Here is a 23,364-nt window from a genome sequence, read left to right on the forward strand (position 1 = left end):
TTGGACTTTCATGGGAATAGATTGTTCATTGATTAAACAACTGCTATCCAATTGTCCAGAAGTACAGGGTGTAAGAGAAAAGTCTTGTGGCTTCAAACTGTTAGGCATTTACCATGGATGTCCTGCTTTCATTATCCTACTTCAACCAACTCTTTTCAATAAGTACACATCATGTTCTATCTTAAAGAGAGGTAGTCACCAGGCCACAGTAGGTGTCAAAATAATCTTTATTAGCAAAGTAATTAACATTTTGGGAGTGGCAAATGCTTACATTTCCCCCCCTGCTACTTAAGATGGGGATTTAATATATTTTTCTGGGGACGTGACCTCACACCATTGCGGCATTTAGTGGAGAGGAAGAGAAAGAGGATTTGGGTACAATAATTCTTTATGCAGTTCTGTTATATAACGTCATCAAAAAGAAAGATGACACTCTTATACAAAAAGTGTAATCTGATCTGCTTTTCTTCTTAGAGGATATTCTAAAATTGTGCTTATATCAGGCAAATTTGTACAAAATGTGTTACTCATACATATATTTTGCATAGTGGTTTAAGCAATATCTGGGGTAGTTTTAATCCAAAAGGAACTGTTTTGTTGCAAATGCATAATAGTAATCTTCACATTTCCTAAAATATAACGCAAACCTACATAAATCTTGACTGTTGCAAAAACCTGGGAAAGATACTTTTGGAATTTAACTATTGCTCCTGGCTCTTTTCTGAGCCTTGGGAGAGAAACACCACTTCCACTTTATAGATTACTAGATAGAATGTGGGAAAATATTTATCTATGAGACTATGCTCAACAGTGTTTATTACAGGATACTTAAGATCCGACACTACTGTACAACAAATTTACATCATCTGTCAATGTGGTCCTCTGCCTTATTTGAAATTTAGTTTAACTAAATTTGGCAAGACTCTCCTTTTTAACAAATACATATCGAACTGGAACTATAGACCAGAGTGTATATCTTAATTTATTGAAGGGGAGAGTGTCATAGAATTAAAAAAGAGAGACTAAGAAGGGCTGTTAACAAAAACATAGTCAATCAGATGTGCAGTTCACAGTTCTACAAAGGACTACACTGAATATTTTATACTTTCATTGAATGGTCTTCCTTATATTTACATCCCTACAAGAAAAAAATAGAATTTATAATCTCACTTTATTTTTGGGACAAATCATTGTATGCAAAAATTATATCGTCCTTCCTAGGGTCACACATAATTAATAAAATCCTAAGATAGTAATTGTAACTATTAACAAAAGAAATATTCATTCCTGGTACTCTCTAACCCAGTGATAATTGTGTGAAGTTCTTAGCAATTTCCCCTCTAGGCCACATTTAGCATTACTTCTTTATTATTTTACAGAAATGTTCCACTTTTCACTATTATTAGGTATCTACAAATACTGATAGATAAAACTTTCAGCATTCATAGGATCTGCTGTTAATGCATGTCAAATCCGAGTTGATTTAGACTTGCCCACAACTGCGCGTAGTGTCACAGCATACCTAAGGTGTGAAGTGGATGATGTGTAAGTGTAGGTTACAATTGGCGACAGGCAGGCCATCGCACACACCTTCCAAATACCAATTGTGTTTTGCAGAGGTGCGTGTCCTGCATACTGAGTGGTTGATCTTACATCTTGTTCTGTGCTTTTCTGTTTAGCAGAAAAGCACAGAATGAACATCTGCAGATGTATAAATGCAACAGCTATGCAACCAAGGAAGTCCATCAGCATGTTTATGTCATTGTTCTTGGAACGGAGGGGGGATGTTCGACTTCTCTGTGTTAGAAATCAATGAAGTCAATTCTCTCTTAAATTGCCCTTTTTTCAGAGAGCAGAACATAGTTACAGTACGCTGGAAATATTCTCCAGGTGTAAGCAGTAAACCCTATGCTAAATGATTTAGCAATCCAGCTCCTCTTCGCTTGGCTTTCTGTGCACTTGGATTCCTAACCTATAGGAAGGAGTGGGTCAGAGAGATGTCTCTGAATGTCCAAATGCTCAGATGTTGCCTCAAGGTGTTCAGGGAGAGAATGGAAACGAGATCCTTGGAAAAGTTTCTGGTTATTAGGTATCCTCCAGTGAGGTTCTTGTTTTGACAGGAACTGTGGATAAAGCTCTTGCTGGGAATTGATTGCTACAGTATCATTTAAAGCTAGTGACAGAGGTAAACCACTTGACAACAAATTCCTAGATTTTACTGTTTTTTTTCCAATTTCACAATAATTTGGAACCTAGTGAGGAAAGAAAAATAAAATCATACTTCCAGTAATATATTTGTGTGACACAGAATCTGAACAATAACATGAAAACTCAGTGCTTAAGAATCTATCATAACTACAGATACATAGTTAGAGAAGCATTATGGTAATAAAATTAAAGAGAGATGCGCTACCCTTGGTCTATGGTCTACATGTGGGTCTTGCCACCAGAGCAATTTCAGATGGTGAGCTGAAATTTGGTGGCAAAATGGTCCAATTTTGATGACCATTTTTCACCTCCCTATTTGCATACTATGAATTTGAAGTGAAGATTTGATGAACTATCATCATATTATTTATTTGCATATAACCAAAAAACACATGCATATTAGAGATGTAATTTAAAGAAAACTCAAACTGAAAAATGATGAGCTTGTGGTGGAGGGAGACCATTTAAAAAATTAAACAATTCTGAAGTCTTGAACTTTTGTGGCTACTATTATAGGCAAACTTTAAAATCCTGAGCTGGTTCCTAGCTACTTTAGAGTTAAACGTATTTTCAGAACTACAATACAAATGTCCTTTTTTATTTTGTTACAAAGAAGGTTGCAATATTAGGAAAAACACCCTGAAAACTGGCTGTACTATGAATATAATTAGTATGGGTCCCTGCATTGAACAAACAAGTGATAAAATACAACAAGGGGGGGGGGAAGTATAATACATTTGAGGCAGAATAGTTTTCTTCCTACAGAATATAGCTTTCTTCTCCCCACCCTTCCCCCCACCTTTGTTAATTGAAACAGTTGAGAAGTTTATGGACTTTGCTTGCCTCATAAAAAGTTGAGAAGTAAAGAAATTAAAAAACTTGTAGCTTTTCTTTTTAAAAGATTGAATAGGAAGAACATCTTCTGTGGGACAGCTGTCTTGTTTATATATCAGTGATAAAAAAACCTTAAAAATCAATTTCTAGAACAAGATGTCTATTTTAAAGAAAATGTTTGATTTAGGGGCCTGTGAAGTGCTTGATTTTTCAAAATTCTTTACTGGAATCAGAAATTGCTACTAAAGACAAATAAATATATCTGGAGACGACTGAGATGGATTCACTAGATTTACAGATAGAGTTGAATGACTATTCAAAAATTGAAAAAGGCATGGTGGATTACTCTTTCAAAAGAAATGTAAGAGATTTATTGGACTTACTTACTGAACTTCAAAGGTGATAAGAATTTTGTGAGAATTAGAAAGGATACTAGAAGGAAATAGGAGCCAGAATTTTATTCTTTACCATGGGGTAATGGATTACTTTTTGATAGCTAAAACTTTTATTTTTGTAATATTTAAAAGTTTTTAATTTCTTTTTTGTAATGTTTAATTGTTAAGAGAGGGATGAAGTGACCATAGATAAATAGAAAATAAATCTATATATTCATGCTATTAGGTATTTTTGCTATTTTACTGGATCTTTGCTGATTAATAAGGAGAGCTGAAGTTTACAGACCAATTTATAGAAAATGGAATGAGTTATGGAATGAAGAGGTATCTGGCTGTATTTTAAGACATAGTGATGAGTTGTTAATGAAGCTACATTTGGATTCTTTGCAAGAAACTAACAGAAATGTAATTATGATTTTGGGATTTGATTATTAGAATTACATGGGATTAAAGAAGTACTTTATTTTTCGGAGTATAAGATGCACCAGAGTACAAGACGCACCAAGGTTTTGAAGAGGCAAATTTAAAAAAAAAAAGGTTTTGCACTCTGCAAATTTCCCCAAAATGGCCCGTTTTTCGTGAAAACGGGCCCTTCCCCCAAAACAGGCATAAATAGCCTTTAGGGGGCTTGCAGAGTTCTCCTGGGGGGTGGACTCCCCAAAAATGAGCAAAAAACAGCCAATTTTTCATGAAAACGGGCCCGTTTGTCCAAAAAAAAATGGCATGCATATCCTTTAGGAGGTTTATAAGTACTCCTGAGGGCTGGAGGGCGGGAGCAAAAATGAGCAAAAAACGGCCAGTTTTTTACTCATTTCTGCCCTCCTCAGTCCCCAGGACCTCTCTGAAAGCCTTCTACAGGCTCTGCATGGCCATTTTGGTGAAGTGGGCAGGGCTTCGGGAGGCAAAAAAATGCTGTATTCAGTGTATAAGACGCACCCAGATTTTTAGTCTCTTTTTTGAGGGAAAAAGGTGCGTCTTATACTCCGAAAAATACGGTAATAGTAAGATTAATTATAGAATAAGCGTTCTATGTATTTTTTAATTTACCATAAAGCTGTATCCTTTTTTTGTTTGCACTTTTCTCTTGTTTTTTGTATGATTCTATTTTCTATTTTCTTCTTTAGTTTGTATGCATTGTTTCAATTTTTTTTTAAAAAAACCCATATTTTAAAAAGCCAAAAAACTGAATGTTTCAATTTTTAATGCCTTCATCTTACCTCTTTCAAGGGAGTCAGTTCCTCTTCTCCCAGGGATGGATCAGGTTCTGTGTTCCTTAGGTTCATGCTATACAGAGACAAATTACGGGAGGAAGGCGAGATGGAACTATATGCAGGTGGCACTTGAGACAGCTGGCGCTGTAGCAGCTGCAGAATGAGATTAATGTCGGAAGACATCCTGGATTCTAGTCTATATGAGAGAACATAGTATTTTCCCCTGAGGCATTTTGATTTCTGAGGCAGTACAGAAGATTGATTTAATTACAGTTAGAGTTAGCATAGAACTCTTTCAAACAGTGAACTATACAACAGTAAAAATCGTAAGTCTGATAACACCTTTTTCAACTAATAATCTGATTAAAAGATTCTATTCTATTCTTTTGAAAACTTATGCCTTTTAATAAGATGTTTTGGTTGGAAAAGGTGGTATCAGAGTTTCCTAATTTTTGCTATACATAGGCTAATATGGCTCTTCTACATTGTGCAACACCAAGAATCTTCCTTTAAAAACTGAGCTTTATTTTCAGCTTCTAAAAGCTATTACGGCACTAAATTTGACTATTTTTAAGCAGCAGTTATAATTCCAAGAGGACCTTCAGATGCTGCACTGGTTTGTCTGGGGTAGTGGAAACTCATCCAACACCAAATATGGTATAGATAGTATTCAATTTATGATTGTCTAATGACAATTTCAAGTTATGACAGCCTTGGAAAAAGTGACTAATGGCCTGTCCTCAAAATTATAACCATTACATCACTCTGACAGTCATGTGATTGCAATTTGGAGGCTTGGCAACTGGCTGACATTAATGACAGTTGAAGTGACTTGAGGTCACATAATTGGGATATGTGATCTTTCTAGCCAGCTTCTGACAAGCAAAGTCAGTTGGGGAAGGCAGATTCACAACCACATGATTTGCTTAACAGCCGTGGCGAAAAAGGTCCAGTCATGTGATGATTCACTTAATGACCACATCATTTAACAACCAAGATTCCAGTCACAATTGCAATCATAGGTTGAGAACTACCTCAACCTATGTAAACTGTACCTCAACTGTAAAGTCTTAGAACCAGCAGGCCTCGAATTCACTCAATCTTGTCAGGGTTTAACTGGTTGTTCCCATCCAGTCCTTCACAGACTCCAGATACCAAGATAAGGCATTCACGGCATTTAAAAATTGATAATGGCCATGAACTTGTCCAAAACTTTCATATATTTGTTGAATAGGAGAGACGAGAGCACTGAACTCAGCAGCATCATCTCTCATGCCCAATTACTTTCAGGAATTTGGGATGCATTGTTGAATTCCAAACCTATTAGAACTGGAACATTCTTATTTTCAAATCACTGAGTGTCTGCATTTACCTGCTAAGCTGTGCCTGCAGGCATTCCAGCTTTGCTTCAATCTGCCGTGATCCATCTTCAGGGTTTAGAGGTGTGCCCAATGGGCTATGTACCAAGGAGATGTGCTGGAAAGGCTCCGATAAAAGACTGGGCTTTTTTTTCTCCCAGAATGTGAACAGGTTGGAAACATCCAATGATGTTGCTGGGAGTTGAAAGAAAAAAGTTATCTAGATAAAATTGCATGGCATGGGTCCAGGTTACCCGAGGAGCCGTTTCAACCCAATGGGATTGGCCCGCCTCTTCTGTGCCAGCAGAGGAGGCAGGCTGTGGACCCTGTTGATCAAGGAATTCCAGCTTCTGGGGTCCAGAAGAAGAGTTTCTCTCTTGTGGCTCCTATTCTTTAGAACTTCTTTCCTTCTACGATGAGATCTGCTCCCACCCTCCTGACCTTCCATAAGAACCTGAAGACTTCGCTCTGCCAGTTCGCTTGGGGCTCTAAGTAGCAAGCAGCAGAGTATCATGCTGGACCGATAGCAGGCACCACCACCCCCATCTATCCTGTTCCCTCCCACTCTGCCTTTTAATTATGTTGTATTTTTATAGGTATTATACACACATATTTTAATGGTTTTATTGCTATTAATATTATAAGTATCAGTTTGCGGCGAGAAGGGCAGCAAACAAATTTAATAAATTAACAAGTAATTAAAAGGGTATGATTTTGTTTCAATATATATTTATGGCATAATTTCATTTTTCATTTTAAAAACATGATAAAACCAATTAAACCAGTTAGTATAAACCAGTTTATACTAACAGTATAAAACACTAAAACTAACAATGATTAATGAATTACAATAATTAGAGTTGATACAAAAGATCAATGGAAGGCTTGTTTAAGTTTGGAGGGGGGGCAAAACCTGTCAGGTTTCCTTGTTTTTTATTAGAAATTACAGTAATTTTGCACCGTGGGTACCACTTTTCAGCATGTCTATTTTTGAACTACAACCAGATGAATATCAGCAGTACCTAAATATCAGGTCACAAGTATACTTGGTTTAAAATGATTCCCATTTATAATTCTTAAAATGTTAAGTGCCTCTTTCTCATGAAGTAGTGTAAGTCGTTGTATTTAATCCTATCCTTGATTGGTCTTAATCATTCAAAGTCTTGTTCTCTAAATTTCATTAGAATATTGCTTCTCACAATTCCCTCTCCTCAGTTTTCCTTGTCCTATTGATTTAAAAATTATATACTGCACCAAAAATATATAAAGATTTGTATCCATATACTGTAGGGAAGAAATTTAATAAAAACATTTATGCTAGTCTTCTCCCATTTCTGGAGTCTGAAACAAAATATCATGGCTTTTGCTGTATCTCAAGGGCTGAAAATTTTGAATTTTTTTTAATGCTGCTAAAACTCATTGCCAGCTGTGTCTGAAGAGGAAAACATCCAGCCTTGAAAATATTTTAAAAATCAGTACTGGTACTTTGATCTGTATTCTTTTTGGACATTTTGATAAGTACATACAGTATATGTTATTGAAAGGAAAGGAAAAGTGATTTTGAAAGTAAGACCAATTGGCATTTCTTTTGTCTTTGATCTCCTTGATTTTAATCCATATAACTGTGATGGAGAACCTATGGCATGCGTGCCAGAGGCAGCACACAGAGCCCTCTCTGTGGGCAGGCACACCAGCCAGCTGCTCTCTTCTGGGTTATGGCACTCTGCCATGCGTGCATGCGTGTGTACTCAGCACTCGGTGCAAAAAAAGTTAACCATCACTGCTATATAAGGATTGGCCAACCCTGTTTTGGTGGTACATTTAGGTTAACTCAATACCTGAAAAGAAAGAAAAAGGAGGACAAATGGTGATGGGGAGAGGAGAACACACTAATTGTTTAACTTTTGGCATTTGCAACAAAAATTACAGTGAAAAACTGCAAAAAATGGACTTGGACTACATGAATGTATATATGTACTGTATATGAAAGTACTTTTTCCAGTGTCATAAAGACTTGTTTTAGTGGCATGAATATCCTAGAGACAGTTACAAGACAAAATCTTTCAGTACATAATTGGTTAAGGTCTTATCAATTTCTGGGAGTAGCATAGAAGGGTACTAAGCAACTTAAGGCCCACTTCCAAGGGTGTTAGACAAGGATGCAGCTTGGCCCAGATGCAATTCAATCTTTATGTTAATGACATCTTGGGATTTCTCCATTCTATTAATGTCCACATGCCAAAGAATTTTAACAGATATATCAACATTCTGTCGGCTGCAGCGGTGACATGGTTCTGATGGCATACTCCTAAGTAGGCCTGAGAAAATTAATGAGGGATTTAGTGCCTGTTATGCTTCTAAATAAGATTAAATCAAAGATAGTGGTTTTGAGGGAAAGACAGCCTAAATGCAACTGGTAACCTGATGGGGAGCTATAAAATTTATCATATTTAAGGGTGGATATAATCTTAGCCAACCACTTAAAATGAAGTTCTACAAAGACAACCACAAGCTCTAAAATGCTTTGTATTTTAAAGATCCGTAAAGCAAAAATTGTATCAATGTTAACATATGGCCTATCAAAGGCAGCCTTACTTGAACAAAATTAGGTGTGCTTTTTAAGAACTATTCTAGGGACCGATAGGAATATATCTGTAGTAGCAGTACAAGCAAAAAGAGGCACCCCTTCATCTATTGTCTAACAGTAATGGAAGTTTTTAATTATTAATCTATGTTCTCCTCGGTGGAACCTGACGGAGTACCACAAATGTGCCTTAAAGAACAGATGGGCACACTTCAACCTACCACACGGAGGTCTCACACCGTGGCCTCTCAACACAATACCTATTCTCAATCTGCCATCAGGCCAGGACAATATTCAAAAAAGAGTTTTGGATAAACTAAACTAATATTAAGTCACTTGCAAACATCAAGTTGTTGAAATGGCTGGCCAAAAATAAAATGATCTTCCAAAGAGAAAAATACTTGACAATGGATTTGACTCAGTATCATAAATAGCTCTTACCAGAGAAAGAATCAAGCTGCTAGATTCTATGATCAAATAGGGAAGTCAAGTGCCATATCTTGAGAGAATGTGTATTCATGGAACATTAGAAACAGAAGACATATATCCTCCTATTCAATTATCAATTATGTGCCTCAGCAAGGATTCAAGAGTTACAGACACTATTCAACAGAACCATAAATGGGTCCCAAAAGATTACCTTATTTCTTTCAGGTTACAAATATAAATATAGTCAATAGAACTGTTACATTTATAGTCAGAACTGTCCAATATAGAATATGTTTTATAAAACACATTGGGGGTTGCATGTGAAACTGATGAATTCACTTAAACACATTTCATTTCACTATCTATCTTTGCATTCTGCTTTACTTTTATCTTACTCTTTTATTTTTATTTTATGTTACCTACTATATTTTAGTCTATTTTATCTCACCATACCCTATTTTATCACATTTTGCTGTATCTTACCTTATCTCATTTTGTTGTATTTTACTATGGTGATTATCATGGTTTTGATATGGTAAAATCAACTAAGTATACTGCTCCTACAATAAATTATACTAATACAAAGGATTAATTTTAGATCAAAGAGTTGAACTTGTTAACACTTATTATGTTAGCACTTATTAGGGTAAATTAGTAGTTATTAGAGAAATGTGATGTTGTAGAAAAATGCTACTCAGGAAAGAAAGCTTGTTAGATATTGAAAAGCCAGACAATGCTTGATTTTAAGGCTATGCTTGCCAGACAGAGGATAAGGAGGACATTCCCTTCTTTTGCTGGATGTTTGGAAATCTTAAGTGCATCTACTGTGGAGGTTTCCAAACTGGATTTAACAGAACTATAAGAGTTAAATAGATTCCATGAGATTAAGAGTGGGGGGGGGGGGGGGGGAATCTTCTCAATGAGGAATTTGGGGAGAAAGAATCCTCTCTGCTAGAGGCTAAGTCTTAATTCCTGGAATAGAAGGTGTGCTTTTTAAAAAAAAACATAGTTCCATGTGGAACTATGGGAGGAAGGGGGAAAAATTTCCACAGGTGTAGACGAAGCAGGTTGATAACCTTGATAAAAGTCTGCAATAGCTGTTAAGAGAAAATAAAAGACAAGTCAGTCCTAGGAAAAGGGAAAACATTCAAAATCAGTCCACCTTGATTCTGTTTAGTGTAGGGATAGAGAAAAACTTCGGTTGATTTTCAAAATTGTTATTGCATCCTAGAATATGTCAGTGGATGACGTGTTGTTCTTATGAAATCTTCCTCCTGTCCTAGCTTACCTTCAAAGATTTGACAGCAAGGAACTAAAGAAAAAAAAGGGTTTAATCCCCTGCAGAGTCCCCTTTAGACACTAAGGTATAGCACTTGTCAGCTGATATTCAGAAGCCCCACCCTTTTTGATTAAGGGTGTTAGAATTTGTTTGTTTTTTTAAAGGCAAATTGGTTCTGCACCCTGAAAAACTTTGAAACCTCCTTATTTAGTGGGTCTCTCTCCCTCTGCTCCCCACATATTTACACAAGAATAAGTTAAAGTCTCTATGATTTTTAGTGCATAAGTGAAATTTTAGTCACACTAATTCTTCTCCAGGAATCAAACTACTCGCTTCCTAAAATTTTATGGAATGTAATATTCATGAGGCAAACAACTGTGTTAATGTACTACACTAATTCTTCTCTATTCTCAAAATTAACATCTTTATAAAAATAAGATTCTTGAACCAGCCGTACTAGTTAATCATAAACCTCTAGTCAAACAGATTATTTCATTTCTACCCCTACATGAGCAATAGTTACCCATACCTGCGTAGGGTAGGTTTTCTTCAGTTACCAGTTGACTGGCCTTGGTGCCGTCAGTGACCAGGTTTACCACAGTTGGGACAAAATCATTGTTTTCAGTATCTGTGAAAGGATCATCCTTGATGGGATTGGGCATCTTGGCTTCTTCTTCACTCATTTGGGAGCAGGATGTTGTGGTGCTGTGCATGTCAGGATGCTGCACTGGTGTAAATTCAGAGTATCCATGACATTGCTCCAAGTCTGAGTTGCCTGCATCCATGCTATCTGAATCTGTAGTAAGTATAAAGAATGCAGAAAAGCCTCACATAGTCTGAGAATTAAATGATTAAATACTGATAGAATCTCTCAAACTTTTACAAATACCATGGCCATAGTTAGGCCATAAAAACATCTCGATATTTTAATATCCTGCATGATGATGAAAAATATAAAATATGTTAACTATTGTTTCACATTCAATATATCGATCAGCAAAAATCATATATTTTGTGCAGGTTAATTTAATAGCAACTGGAATAATATAGTCTTTCTAGCTTCTTTAAGCCAACTATAAGCAGAGAACGACCGTTCAGATAAGCCAACAGTCATTTCCTATCATCTCCCAGCTAATGCAGTCCCTGGGCAAAGGAACTGTACTACAATAATACCTGGAAAATCAGGCTTTGTACTGTAAGTATATGAAGACAAATCAGTCACTTCAGTCATTCACCCAGATTTATCACCTATAATTTATCAAGTGGAATTTGGAATGTAAAAATAGCTTTCTAGTGTGCCTCTTAGTTATGCTCTGGATTAAAAAAGAAAAGCATGCTAGGCTTTGGCTTTTAATTCATTTTTATGCAAATTATAAGGTCTCTACCTGTAAGACATGATTTATCTCATTCATTATCATCATATCTGATGCATTATTTGGAGGTTATTTAATAAGGCATTTAAGACTACAAGAAAAAATAAAGGAATTCTTCCATTTAATTGTTGATAAATGCAATATATTAATATATTTGGACAACATATTTTCCTATTATTAATCCCTATGCAGAAATACTCTATACATTCTCGGGGTGCTGCGGGAGAGTCCAAGGAAGGGTTAACACAGCCTATCTGCCCAAGGACTGAGTTGATTTTTCCCCTGGTCACACCTCCTTTGCCTCCTTAGTTCAGTTTTAAAAACGAAGTCATGTCCGTTGAAGGACGCCCATAGGCCCCCAAGTGCCCGGAACAGTCTTGGTCCTTTCATCAACTCTGGGTGGGTCTTGGACTCTCCCACAGCGCCCCGAGAACAACCGTTCAGGTAAGCCAACGGTCATTCTCCAATGTGCTGCTTGGAGAGTCCAAGGAAGGGACATACCCAAGCTATTGTATCCCAGGACGGGAAGTGCCACTGCTGTCCAGATCCTCTATAACTCTCTGCAAAACTCTTCTTCCAAAGGAGGCTTCGGCGGGGGCAAAGGTATCAATCTTGTAGTTTTTAATGAAAGCTGTGGGAGAAGCCCACATAGCCGCCCTGCAAATGTCAATGATAGACGCCCAAGCCGCAGTCGTGGCAGCACTTCTTGTGGAGTGGGCCGTCACCCGAGCCGGAACGGCCTTTCCCCTGGTGCTCGTAGGCCATCTTAATGCAAGCCTGGAGCCAGCACCCAATGGTCGATGAAGAGACCTTATGACCCAACGACCCTAGTTGAAACGACACAAAGAAGGATTCTGAGTGTCTGAGATCCTTAGTCCGTTTCAAGTAGAGACGAACAGCTCGCCGCACGTCCAGCTTATGCCAAATGCGCTCTTTGGGGTGCTGAGGCTTGGGACAGAAGTTCGGAAGTATCACTTCCTGGGATCTGTGGAAATGAGAATTCACCTTCGGCAGGAAGGTAGGGTCAAGGTGCAAGATGACCCTGTCTGGGTGGATGATGCACAACTCTTCCCTGACCGAGAAGGCCGCAATCTCTGACACCCTTCTAGCCGATGTGATCGCTATTAGAAAGGTGGTCTTAAGCGTCAAGTGGCATAGAGAAACCGTTCTCAGCGGCTCAAACGGTGCAGTAGTCAATGCCTGCAGAATGAACAGCAAGTTCCAGGACGGGTACCTATGCACCGTCTGAGTCATAGGTTGGCACCTCCTTCAGGAAAATCTTGACCTGGGGGTGATGACTTAAGGACTGATGATGGTTTCTGGCCAGAATGGTGGACAAGGCAGCAACCTGACGCCGGAGCGTAGCGGATGCTAGACCTTTGTCCAATCCCTCCTGGAAGAAGCCCAGCAATTGTGGTATGGACGCTTCAACATCTACAATGTCACATTGCTTGCACCAAGCAGAAAATGCAGATCAGGTCGCCTCATATATGCGAGTCGTGGCTAGTCGTCTGGAAGCCTGGATGGTCTGGATGACATTGTCCGAGAGGCGTGGCTTCCTCAGGAGCTGCCCCTCAAGCGCCAGATGGCTACCTGGAGCCACTGGGGCTCTGGATGACTGATGGCCACCTGGATCAGGGCCAGCTTCTCCTGGGGGATTCTCCACGGCCGCTCCACGGATAGATGCAAACTTTGCTGCATTCAGGGAGGCATCCGCTGTGTATTCTACAGCTGTAATGATGTTGTTAAGATCGTGTCGCCAATGAGACGCCTCTGAAGGAGGCTGAGATCTCAGCTGGCGCAGCCATAGCAGGGAGGCCCTCGTAAAAAATGAGGCGGAGGTGGATGCCTTAATCGCCCAGGTGGCCGCCTGATGCATTTTGTGACAGGCCTTTTCAGACCGCTTATCCTCTGCCTTTAAGCCCTCTAATAGATCAGCTGGGAGAGTCGAGTTGGAGGTCAACCACACCACCGGAGCCTCCACCTCGGGCATCTTAAGCACATCCTCTAATTTCGGTTCCAGAGGATATAAGGTCTTGCCCGTACCATTGGGGTTGGCCAAGGTACCCGGTTGCGCCCATTGGTGCCATGTCCATGAACAAGTCAGGGACCGGTATGAGCTCCGTGTCTGGGGTAGTTTCACTAAACAGCCCCACCTTAAGATTATGAGAAGTAGAGGGAATGACCTTATCCTTAGGTTTAGTCCCGAGCTCCATTGAAGCCCTGGCCTTGTGCAAGATAGCCTTAAACAAGGAGGGCTTGAACAGGCCGGTGAATGCTGGCTTATCGGGAGGCATGTCCTCATCCTCCGAAAGCTCAAACTCATCAGCAGCCTCCTCTTCCCACGCAGACACCTCCGTGGTAACAGAGGTGCCCGGGGAATCGAGGTTGCGGCTCCTAACCTCTACAGGGGTGCGAGAAGCCTTAGAGGCCTTGCTACCCATACCTTCCTTTTGTCGCATGGCCTCAACCACTTCCTGGGAGATAGCCTGAGCAATGACCTCCCTCATCTCAGCAGACAGAGCTGGGCCTTCATCCTCTACAGGCCTGGGCCTGGCAGAGGGATGCCCTCTCTCACTCCTAACGGGACCTCTGGAGTCCTCCGTGTGGAAGCAACTCTGGAATGGTTCCAACTCCTCTCTTACTGAAGAGCTAGGAGAGTCTGGGTAACCCAGAGAGGCTGCCGGGGAACCTGACAAAGAATCTCTATCACAGAAGGAAGGGGATTGATCCCCTTGATTAGAGAGACTCCTCTCTCTCATGTCTGGGTAGAGGAGATTTCGGCCCAGCCTCGCAGGTCAGAGGAGGGAGAGGGGCCTGGGGCTTCACAGGCCTCTCTTTAGGAGTTTCCTGCCCCTTGTCCCCATGGTATTTGGGGCCCCTGCTCCCAGAAGAGCTATGGGAAGCCTTCCCCCTGTGCCCTTATTTCCTTTTCTCCCTTGGCCCGAGGGATCTGGCCTGCTGTGCTTTGCAGATGGTCCTGCCAGCTCCTCCCGTTGCTCCAAACCTTCATCTGCCATAGTCAGAGGTGTTGGTCCGGGTAGAGGAAGAAGCAGCTGCAGGAAGGGCACTGGATACTGGCCTGACGGCTCCAAAGCATCCGCAGATCAAACTGAGACTGGAGGCTGGATACAGGCACCAGGACACTCCCTGCTGCCCGCCCCCCCGGGTGGGGGTTGCTGAGAGGGAAGATTGGACTTGCCGGCACTCCGGACAGGCCCTCGCAACCCTTGGCGGCGATCTGCAAAGAGGCAGAGAGGCGCGAGAGTCTGCTGCTGTCGGCGGCAAAGTTGGTCGAAAAAAATGGCCGAAGTGGTTTTTGCGCGCTTACAGAGCGGCCTGTGATGCAGCTGGCTCCCAATTGGTGGCCGTTAGAAAGCGCTCCAACGCGTCGCTTTCAAAATGGCCGGCACGCCCTCCCGATCGCACAGAGACGCCGCTAGAGAAAGGATCTCCTTAATTCCTTCCTCTGGAGCGGCCAGAGACACGCAGAAAGCCGTCGCCATTTCCACGCTCACCAGCAGATGCTGGACCAGTGGTCTCACTGATCCCGCCTGCTGCAAGCTAAATACAGCAGGAGGAACCCGATCGTCGCCTCAGAAGACTGTAACCAATTCGAAATACTTACAAGCAAAATTCAAATAACTAAAACAAAAAGGGAAAAATCCTAATAATTTCTAAACTAATTGTTACTACTAAGATATTTCTGGAGAGCCCAGTCTATCTATCCAATGACTGAGAGCTCCCCAAAACTAGTCCTATCGGGCGGACTGAGTTTTTGAAACTGAACTAAGGAGGCAAAGGAGGCGTGACCAGGGGAAAAATCAACTCAGTCCTTGGGCAGATAGGCTGTGTTAACCCTTCCTTGGACTTTCCAAGCAGCGCACTGGAGGATGTTCAATTCAGCACATTCAGAGGGCCCAGATTGAAAAAGACTATTTTAGAAATAATCACAAGGTGGCAGTAGTGCACTTCCTACTTTCCTCCTAATCATAATGCCAGAATTTAGTACAATTTCCAAGATGCTAACTCACCAATTTTGTTAGCTTGGCAGGGGGAATGTTTATGATGACGTGTTTGATGATAGTTGCATGTGTAGTCTTCACTGATGAAAGAACGAGGAATACTGTCTGCCTGAAGGAAAGAAACAGGGCAAAGTGTAAAATATGGTGGAAAAAGTAGTTCTGAGCAGCTGGAACAATCCAAACTCCTTATAATTATCCTAATAGTAGTCAAATAGGTCAGAAATATTTAGATATGCATGTTTTAGAAAGAACATAAAAGTAAATTGTTCCCAACATTATGCATAAATCAGTGGTGGGATTCAAATAATTTAAAAACCACTTCTCTGCCCTAATGAGCAGCTGGGTAAGCGTGATAAGCGAAATGAGATTTCTTCCAACAACTGGTTCTCTGAACTGCTTAGAAAGTTAACAACCGTTCTCCCAAATAGGTGCAAACTAGTTGAATCCCACCATTGGCATAAATGCATAAAATTGCTTGGATTTTGAATAGTTGAGTAAGACTGTAGAACATCATATAAATTATTTATGTATCCAAAGGTCTGCTAGTTAAGTTAATGTGACCTACTTTCATGCCAGAAAAAGACAAACTATACTTAATTCTTCTAATATAAACTCCTTTCTCAGGTCAATTTAGATACAAGGAGTTAATATGGGTATGATCTTGGTTAAACTTTTAAAAATGCTTCTCTCTAATCTTTTCCATGTTCCCATATTAGATACTCACATCTCTCAAGTTGAACGTTATCTCCAAATTGCTCCAAAAGTTATCTGAAAAGGATGGATACATATCCAAAACTTTCAGGAGATCTTCCCGGTGAATCTTATGCAAGTCACAATAAGTCAAGGCTCGCACATCTGCATTGGATTTTCCAGGTCTCGCATACAGACTGATAGGCTCTCCAAAGATGTCATTTTTTCCTAAACAACACATGAACTCCTATTAAAATATAGTAATTTTGCTGTTGCTATTTTGCAATTGCTAGAACAATTGTTCAGTCACTCTTTTGGCTGGTCCTTGATACCTACTGACACATTACAGTGGAAATATTACAGGAAATTGTACAAATACAAATGGAGACTTTTTTACATTTGCAGCTCAGATTAGGATTATAATCCATTCATATTAGAACTATTCATTAGTATCAGTAGTGGGTTTCCATTTTTTTTTACTACTGGTTCGCTTACTCACAACACTTCTGTGCATGCGCAGAAGCGTCTGGGTGGGTGGACGGAGCCTCCTGCCGCCGCCACCACTATTAGTTCGCCCGATCCGGGCCAAATTGGGAGCAACCAACCTCTGATAAGTATTTTTAAAAATAAATATAAGAAATATAAAGTACTTGTTTCTCAGGTATCCCATAGCCTACTTATTAAAGATAAGGAAGCACTTATTTAAATTGCTGTTTCCAACTCCCTTGCTCAATGTAGAAATCCAAATTTAAGTACCTGTGGCAATTGTCTGTGTAGCATACCCCTATGATGAGTGAATGGTTCAAATGTCAAACTGCTGGGATGCCCCCCACAATATTAGAATCTGCCCCGTTTTGGCCGGTAAAGTGCTGTAGGAAGCGTCCGTCCTGTCTCCCCCCCTTCTCCCTGCTGCCCCCACAGCTAAGACAGGAGAACTACAATGCTGATCCGACCCTCAAAGAAATCCAGTTTGACGCCCTTGCCTTAAATAACCTTTTAAAAATTCTGCTTGCAAAACAATGGCTCCAAGTTGCTGTTTGTAGTTTTTATTCCAATCCAGCCAATTTGAAATAATAACTTAGCCCATCTTATTTTCTTTCATTCCTTTCCTGAATTGTAATTTTATCCTTAAAATGACTATCAGACTATTTTTGTTGAAATCAGAATATTATAGCTATAGCATATTCAGAATATATTAAGCAAATTACCAAACAAAAAATGAATTGCAATAAGGTCAGTCTGAAAAGACTTTATTGACAAATTCAATAATGATTGGTCTCTTTCTCTTTTTTGTGTATGTTCAAGTCAAGGTCATGGTGATTGTCAGGACAAGTCCCTGCAGTTTTATTGATAGTATTTTAAAGGGTTTTGTTTGGAAGGGCTAAGTAACTGGTCTAGGATCACTGTGTTAGCTTGATACCTAAGGTAGCACTTGAGCTCATAGTCCTCCAAATTTTAGCTGCTGCTTTTAACCACTATACCAAATTAGCTATTGACTAAATAATGGTGCTAGGTAATGACTACAGGAAGACCTTGTTTAGTTACCACAATTGGGACCAGCAACTCAGTTATTAAAAGAAATAATAACGACTATATTTATAAGCTTATTTCAGTTTTCCATGGTTTTATAGATCTGCAAAGGTCATAAATGTAAGCATTGGTCATTTTTAGCAACAAATAACTTTAACTTGCTGCTAAACAAGGCAGTCACTAAATGGGAACTACTTGTACATTGTTTACAGCTTCTTACAGATCAATCTTTGTATTATCTGCCCTAGAAACGTTGGGATAATCATGTCAGACTGTTTGGTTTGTGGTTTCCCCATCTTCCTTTTCTCTCTTTCTGAAGGTAAGGATAAAATTTACTCTCCATCAACTGATACTTCTTCAAGATTTCTCAGTAACTATTAATGATGCAGCCAGACCTCTGCTAGTTCCTTTGATATTCTAGAGTGTAATTCATTTGCTTTGAAGATTCAAACTCAATCAAAGTTAATATATGTTTCTATCAATCTCAGCATTCAATCCTGCCCCTTTGTTTTTTGCAATTTGCAAAAATTATCTTTTACAATTGCTTAATGAAGCACATTGCCACTAGAGAAGATTAAACCAAAATAATAACGAGCATTGCTGCCATTTCTTGTTATCCTTTTACCAAATGAATAGATGATATATCAATTCTTTTCTTTCATATTTTGAATGTATCTGTAAGATTTACTTATATGTCTATATCTATAATCTATATGTATATACAGTATCTATATCTATAGCTATACACCGGGGTGGGTTGCTGCCCGCATTACTGCTTGCTCAGTGTGTGTGCAATTTTGCCCATAAATGGGTCTGCGCGTGTGCAGAACATTTAAAAATGAAAAAAACAACAACATGTTGCGCCGTACGGGGAACCGGTTTGGAGGCATGGCAGGCCTGGGTTGCTGCCAGTTCCAGTGGCTGGCAAACCACTACCGGTTCAGCCAAACCAGTCTGAACCAGTAGGAACCCACCTCTGACACACACACACACACACACACACACACACACACACACACAGAGTATATGGATGGCTACAGGTTAAGAAGGAGAATCCATATACAGCAAAAGTTGTATGTTCTTGCCAGATGTAGATAGGATAAAGAAGTTGCCTTTTTCAGCTTCAATAAGTTGCTGGAACTGTAGTGCCCTCTCCCTTAAGGAAAAATGGAGGGACAGAATTTACAATTTGATAGTTCCTCAATGGCCTGATGATCAACCTCTACATGCTGCAAAGGAACCAGTGGGTTGAAATGAATCCCCCTCCCCCTCCCCCTCCCCATTTTCTAAAACTATCCCCCATCCTGGAAAAATTTTCACCTAGAATGGCCACTACTATATCCTCCCTGAGGATCTCAATGGAGCCACGTGAGATAAAATAAAGAGTGGTAAGGACATCTCCATAATGCACCAGGGTATCACCAGGAGGGGCATGTGTTGTCCTGAACTTCATTGCCAAGGCACGTAAGCAGCCTTTGCTAGCTCCTTCGAAGGCCTTGCAATTTTGGAGAAGGGTGCGATTGAGGTGGAGACTGATATCAGCCTGTAGACAATCAGGAAATCCTTTCAGCACCTGAGTGAAATGAAAACAAGCATAGATAAGCAAATGAATTCTGTGAATCGTCTTGTATCTCAAACCCATATTCTATATAGTATTACATTTAGGATGTGTTGGTTATATTGATTGAGAGAAATAAACTAGAAAAAGGCCATCTATAAATAAAGTTGAACTTGAAGTATCAGACAATTCATAAGTTCTTAAAATATTTCCAGATTCAGTTATCACTTCTAGAAACTAAGCTTCTAAGGTGGAATGCTCAACTGTTAACAATTTTCACTTTGTTTCATTCCAGATAATAACTTTTGTCAATACTGGAGTTATCTAGGATTTATATATAAGTTATCTATCTATCTAGACCTCATACCCAGTGATAAAAAAACAATTTTAATGTTGCTTGAACATTGCTATCAATCTCTTTTTTTCCTACAATCTAACTAAAACAACCATAAGTTCATTTAAAGACTGCTCTGTCAGGTTTTTGCTCAGAAGTCAGCTATGAAAAGAAAAAGCTAAATTAATATGGTTTGGGAGCCTGTTGCTCAGAATCGAGAAAAAGGGTCCACCTTAGAATCATAACTGCCATAATCGCCACCTCATTGTGCTGTGTTGGCACAATGGTTATAATGCAGTATTGCAGACTAACTCTTCCCACAGCCAGGAGTTCGATCCTGACTGGCTCAAACGTGACTTCTGAGGTCAGTAAAATGAGGACCAAGATTGTTGGGGGCAGTATGCTGATTCTGTAACCCACTTAGAGAGTACCGTAAAGCCCTATGAAATTGTATATAAGTCTAAGTGCTACTGCTATTGTTGGAATGGGGTAGCAACAAGCATAGTGGCACTAAAAGAGGTTAATTTCCAGTTCACATGTACCCATGAGATGATGAGGAAAATAGAGGATTAGTCTGCTGCTATTCTTCGATGAACATGTACATTCTAATTTGTTAGGTGTTTCTCCCTCATGAACTGTCACTGTAAATTAAATTATTTTCCTTCAATATCATCCATGTAATAATGCAAACCAGATAAAGAAATTGTATTTATATATTTGTTGATGTATAATATTGAAATGGCTGCCCATCTCACAAAATATGACTCTGGGTGACATATAATAAAACCATTAATGTATTTAAAAACATTCACTAAGTACAAAAATTAAAATAATTATTAAAAGACTAGGAGCAGTGATGTGCAGTCAGGGGAGGCAGGGGAGGCAGAGCCTCACTGCTCTCATCATGAAAATAAAAAGTACTCCGGGAAGCTGCGAAAGTGGCTGGGAGAGGTGCACGGCTTGGTTTAGCCACCCTGGACATCGCAGCAGCAGCCCCAAGTGCGCCGATCTTGCCATTTTTTGCATCGGGCGAGCCCGGGATCCTTGCAAGGAGAATGGGACCACGGGTGCAGGAGGCTCCTCAGCGTCAGCCTCAGATCAGCGCAGCTGCAGTCCCCTTCATGTTGCCTCAGGAAGGAGGGAATGGGACCACATGTGCAGGGGAAGGGGACCACGGCTCATGCTGATCTGAGGCTGGCGCTGAGGAGCCTCCTGCACACGTGGTCCCATTCCCCTTGCAAGGATCCCGGGCTCGCCCGATGCAAAAAATGCCTAGGTAACATCATCAGTACTAGAAGGGAGTGGGGGGGGGGGAGGAGAAAGGAGAAGTTTCTCTTCTCAGAAATGTCTTCTCAGTGGAGCTGTGGCAGCCTGCCTGTCCCTTTCAGGAGCTCCACTGAGAAGACATTTCTCAGAAGAGAAACTTCTCCGGTCGGGCTGTGCCCGTGCGATCGGAGCAACCAAGTGGTTTGATGACGCCACCAGCCTCACCAGCCATAAACCTCACCGCATGTCACTGACTAGGAGATATTACAAATAATGAAGCCACTTCATGGGATCACCATTTCTTGGCAAATCCCAGGCCTATTGGTACAAACATTTTTTGACCTTCTATAAGGTCAGCAGAGATGAGGCCAGTCTCACTTCAGAAGGGCTAATTTTCCACAGAGTAGATGTCATGACAGAAAAGGACTATTTCATGGGCACTGATATAATTCTTTGGCAGATGGGCACTGCAACATACCTTTTTCTGATGGACTTGATGGGATAGGCAGATATAATGGGAAGAATTGGTCCCTAAAATTAACCAGCCCCATGGAGCCTTTAAATATCAAAGTCGTGTCCTGAATTGGACCTGGAAGCAATGCAGCTTGTATAACAAAGTTGTAGCGTGTGGTGTTTTAAAGACACACACAGCTGTCCACACACCCCTGCATTCTGTTCCAGCTGAAACTTCTGGATATTCTTCAAGGGCAGCCCCATTTAAAATGTTCTGAGTGCAACCAGATTTCATTAATAAGACAGACATACTCTAAATCATAAAAATATTATTAATGGTTGTATCTTGTGAAATGGCTTACAACATTTATGTCTAGATTGATCTCAATAGTATACTGAAACTTACAGTCATTGTTTTCTCAAATGTTAGGATCTTCAACTGGAATGGAATATATAAATTACTCATTTAAGCCCTAACCCAAGGTTGTTTCCAAAATTATTTTTTGCCAACATGCATATACTCCAAAAATCTAAAACTCAAGTTTTTCTGACTCACCGCATTCATATCAATTCCATTGGTGTAAGACCAGGCATGTTGAAAATATTCTTCAAGGCGTTGGCGTAGAGGATTAGGGATTTGGTGGAAACGGATGAACTCTTTTACTCTTAACATCTGGGTATGGTAGCGAGCTGTGCCAGAGTACAAGCGCTGGATAATGGCAGAAACATTGCCAAAAATGCTAGCATACATGAGAGCTGAAACAAGAGGACAATTGTCAATATTGAGAGGTTCAGTACAGAAAAAAACGTGCCTAGTTGCACAGTGCCTTTGAAAGGCACATGTCAATTATTTGACAAAACACCCACTGAATGAGTACCAGAGTCCCGATACAAAGCAAAATTTTATTATTGAGATGTCATGGAAGTTGTGTATGTGTTGTTTGTCCTTCTACCCCATTATTCTAGAATAAAATAATGCAGAAACCCTCTCTATAGTTGAGTTGACTGCAGTTGGACACAAATGTCCTTTCTGAAACTGAGTGGGCAATTTATCTTACTACTTGTTTATTTATTTGTGTGTGTGTGTGTGTGTGTGTGTGTGTGTGTGTTTATTTTCTCTGTCATCTATCTCCCCTGTAAGATGACTTTGGGCAGTTTATTCTAGATGGAGAATTCACTACAGATAATCTTCCATTAACAATGGCAACTGAAATTGCCATCACTAAGTGATGAAATCTAAAACATGATGCCATGTGCCTCAATTGCTTAATGACAGGAATTCTGACAGTTCCACTTCCTGTTATTAAGCAAATCACTATGGATCATTAAATGACTACATCATCACCATTTGCAACCTCCTGCCAGCTTCCTCAATGTCTTTGCTTGTCAGAAGTCAGCAAAGAAGGTTGCAAATGACCGTGTGATTGCAGGAAAGTTGCTGTGGCTGGCGCACACATGTAAGTAGCCCCCATTGCAGGTTGAACAGTTGCTGCGTGGCCTGACTCTTTTATGGTGATTACACCATGAAAACTAAAAGCCAAATGGGAATAAAGGAGTTCCCTTATTGAGTGTAATAGTTCTTTGTCTAGCAGGGCAAACTGCTAGGTAGTTGGAGGGAGCAGAACTCCCCTTTTGACTGACTCTTTTATTATAGCAGCAGTACTACTGTAAACACAGCTTTATCATTATAACAATTGCCTCAAGGCTCTGTTAATTTCCTCAAATGTTATATGCAACTATGGGGGTCATCTTAAGTGTTATTAAAAAATGCAGCAGGACATGGCAATGCAGACACATAAACAATCTAAGGATCTCTTAATTATCTGGCTGTTTGGTT

The 23,364-nt window shown here is 40.0% G+C and overlaps 1 protein-coding gene across 2 annotated transcripts in view; it reads right to left on the reverse strand.

Moving 5' to 3' along the window:
- Positions 1–209: 209 nt before the first annotated feature.
- The window catches only part of KCNH6 (potassium voltage-gated channel subfamily H member 6), a 120,998-nt gene continuing 97,843 nt past the window's right edge, over positions 210–23,364 (reverse strand). For both annotated transcript variants that reach the window (XM_081970834.1, XM_081970835.1), the window contains exons 7-14: positions 22,084–22,283; positions 19,237–19,489; positions 16,421–16,614; positions 15,706–15,805; positions 10,828–11,094; positions 6,021–6,201; positions 4,655–4,844; positions 210–2,252 (exon numbers count right to left, since the gene is read on the reverse strand). In XM_081970834.1, the coding sequence (XP_081826960.1) occupies positions 1,968–2,252; positions 4,655–4,844; positions 6,021–6,201; positions 10,828–11,094; positions 15,706–15,805; positions 16,421–16,614; positions 19,237–19,489; positions 22,084–22,283 (1,670 nt within the window). In that variant the 3' untranslated portion in view covers positions 210–1,967. The remainder of the gene's footprint in view (positions 2,253–4,654; positions 4,845–6,020; positions 6,202–10,827; positions 11,095–15,705; positions 15,806–16,420; positions 16,615–19,236; positions 19,490–22,083; positions 22,284–23,364) is intronic.

This window comes from Natrix helvetica (genome assembly GCF_964273705.1).
Source record: "Natrix helvetica genome assembly, chromosome: Z".
Classification (NCBI taxonomy): Eukaryota; Metazoa; Chordata; class Lepidosauria; order Squamata; family Natricidae; genus Natrix; species Natrix helvetica.